The 3231-nt window shown below is 45.7% G+C and overlaps 1 protein-coding gene across 1 annotated transcript; it reads left to right on the plus strand.

The window, feature by feature from the left end:
• Positions 1-261: 261 nt before the first annotated feature.
• LOC140582443 (uncharacterized) lies at positions 262-2935 on the plus strand. Its single transcript, XM_072706790.1, has one exon. The coding sequence runs from the start codon at positions 406-408 to the stop codon at positions 2839-2841; it is 2436 nt and encodes an 811-aa protein (XP_072562891.1). The 5' UTR covers positions 262-405; the 3' UTR covers positions 2842-2935.
• The last annotated feature ends 296 nt before the right edge of the window (positions 2936-3231 follow it).

A 3231-nucleotide genomic window follows, 5' to 3' on the forward strand; every position in this document is an offset into this window, starting at 1 on the left:
GTCACCACATCTCCCTTCAATACACAGTCCATGTCAAAAAAGGCATCCTTTTTACAGGAGCATATCCTTGAAAATGGATTAGATCTCCTGTGCCTTACGGAAACATGGCATGAGCCAGAAGTGTTTTATACCTTAAATGAATCCTGCCCCCCTGGCTACTCTTACTTTGAGAAGGCACGCAGCACTGGTCGTGGTGGTGGCCTTGCTGCAATACATAGTCAGGACTTGGAGCTATCTTCCATTCCACTACCTGTACTCTCAACATTTGAATGCCTTGCATTCAAATGCAAGCCTCCTTTATCTTTAACATTTCTTCTTGTTTATCGCCCTCCAAAACCCAACTCAGCTTTCCTCCTGGAGTTTCAGGACCTTCTCAGCACACTCTACACAACCTCTGCCAACATTATGATACTCGGTGACTTTAACATTCATGTTGACACCCCCTCCTGCCACTCTGCTGCTGAGTTCCTCCATCTACTCGACTCTTTAAATCTGCAGCAACATGTTGATGCCCCCACTCACTCCAAGGGACACACACTTGACCTGGTAATATCAAGCTATGTTCCCATTAAAAAGTTACAGGTACGTGATCTAGGGCTGTCGGACCACAAAGCCATCTACATGGAGCTGCCTTTCTCCTACTCATCACACTGTAAACCGGAGCGGCAAATCAACTTTAGGTCTATTAAAAACATTGACCCTGACGCCCTAGCTCTAGACCTGCAACACATATCCTGTGACCCTACCACTTTTTCCTCAGTTACTGAAACAATGGATTTTTACAATCATTCTCTGTCCAGCCTCCTAGACCACCATGCCCCCATCAGAACCCGCACGGTGACCTTCGCACGTTCAGCCCCCTGGTACACCAGTGAGCTGCGGAGGATGAAATCTGCTGGACGTATCCTTGAACGGCGCTTCAAGGCTTCTGGACTCACCGTTCATATGCAGGCCTATAGGGAACATCAAAAGGCCTATGCCAAATCCCTCAAAGATGCACGGTCCCGGTTTTATTCCAGTATCATCAACAGCAACCCTAGGAACTCGAGACAACTTTTTTCCACCATTAATCACCTTCTCCAGCCACAAACGACCTCTCCCTCGGATGCCACTGTGGAAAATTGCAATAACTTCATGAACTTCTTCAGAGATAAAATAATAACCATCCGCTCCCTTCTCTCCAGTCCTCCTAGCCCATCAGCCACTTTCACCACTTTATCTGAGTCACTGCCGGGACCTTCCAGACCTCTCAGACACTTCTCCACCGTTACTCTGCAAGAGGTTGAGGCAATCATCACTAAGATGAAACCATCCACTTGCGTGTTGGACCCCCTCCCCACAGTTCTGGTAAAATCCAATCTTGCAATCCTCAGCCCCCTCATTACCCAAGTGATAAACCTTTCCCTTCAAGCTGGTCATGTTCCACCAGCACTCAAAAATGCTGTCATTAGGCCACTTCTTAAAAAACACACACTGGATCCTGATCAACTTATTAACTACAGACCCATATCTAACCTCCCATTTCTCTCAAAGGTGCTGGAAAAAGTAGTGGCTTCCCAACTTCATAACCATCTGAAACTAAATAGTTTATATGAAACATTTCAGTCTGGTTTCCGTCAGGGCCACAGCACGGAAACAGCGCTGGTTAGAGTGACCAATGACCTGCTCATGACAGCTGACGCTGGTTCCCCATCCATTCTCATTCTTCTGGATCTGTCCGCCGCTTTTGACACCGTCGACCACAATATCCTATTGCACCGCCTTCATAACACCTTCGGCCTCTCCAACTCCGTCTACGACTGGTTCTCTTCCTTTCTCTCGGGAAGAACTGAGTACGTTGCCCTGGGGAAAGCCAAATCAGATACCCACATTGTCACCTGTGGGGTTCCCCAGGGCTCGGTACTAGGACCTACTCTTTTCACCCTTTATCTGCTCCCTCTTGGTCATGTTATCAGCACACATGGACTATCATTCCACTGCTACGCTGACGACACACAGCTTTACTTAAAAATGGATTTTAATCACCCCAACCACTCTGCACTTTCGTATTCTGCCGCTCTCACCACCTGCCTGGAGGACATAAAGGCGTGGATGAAGCTCAACTTTTTGCAGCTAAACAGCTCCAAAACTGAGGCCATCTTAGTCGGCACTCCACACCAAGTTTCCACTACCACCATCACCAGCATCTCTTTTTCAGATCAGGACATTCCATTATCTTCAGTTGTCACCAACCTCGGTGTAAAAATGGACCCCCATCTCACCTACGATACTCACATCCAACAGCTGTGCAAAGCCTCTTTTTACCACCTCAGGAACATCGCCAAACTCCGTCCATTACTCACCCTGGCAGATGCAGAAAAGCTGGTGCACGCCTTTGTCTCCTCCAGGCTGGACTATTGCAATGCGCTCCTCATCGGGATCCCTAGCAAGAGCATTCAAAAACTTCAATACGTGCAGAACAGCGCTGCTAGGATCCTGATGAGGGTGCGAAAATTCAACCACATCACTCCCATTCTTAAAACACTCCATTGGCTCCCTGTTTCACTCCGCATAGAGTATAAGGTCTCCCTCCTCACCCACCAATGTCTCCACGGAACTGCTCCTACATACCTCAAAGATCTCCTCACTCCTCAGACATCCGTGCGTTCCCTCCGCTCCTCCTCCACCTTCCTTCTTAAAACCCAAAGGACAAAACTGCGCACAATGGGGGATCGGGCCTTTTGCTCTGCGGCCCCTCGTCTTTGGAATGCCCTCCCAGACCATCTGAGGGCACCACAGAATGTAGCCACTTTTAAATGTGGCCTAAAGACCCACCTTTTTAAACGAGCATTTCATTGCTGACTTTATGTGTTTTTATGTGCTGATTTTACTTTGTAGCACTTTGAGATTTGTTTTAATGAAAAGTGCGTTAGAAATAAAATTTATTATTATTATTATTATTATTATGTTTCTCATCTACCGTATTCCCTTTATCGTACCTTAATCAACATTTCTACGGTAATGTTAAAATGTCAAGTATCATCTTATCATAGTAGCATTTCCTACATTTTGACTATTTAAATGCATTGGCCATCAGTTAAAATCTGTACTTCATTTACAATTTAGCCACTGTCATAATATGTCTAACATCAACCTTGGTTAATGTAGCTGACATCTCCTTATTGTTTATTTAAACATTTAAATATTATTCACCTTTCCCTTCTTCAAATTCCATATTTTTAATCTGCTTAT

Source organism: Paramormyrops kingsleyae, chromosome 24 (genome assembly GCF_048594095.1).
Source record: "Paramormyrops kingsleyae isolate MSU_618 chromosome 24, PKINGS_0.4, whole genome shotgun sequence".
NCBI lineage: Eukaryota > Metazoa > Chordata > Actinopteri > Osteoglossiformes > Mormyridae > Paramormyrops > Paramormyrops kingsleyae.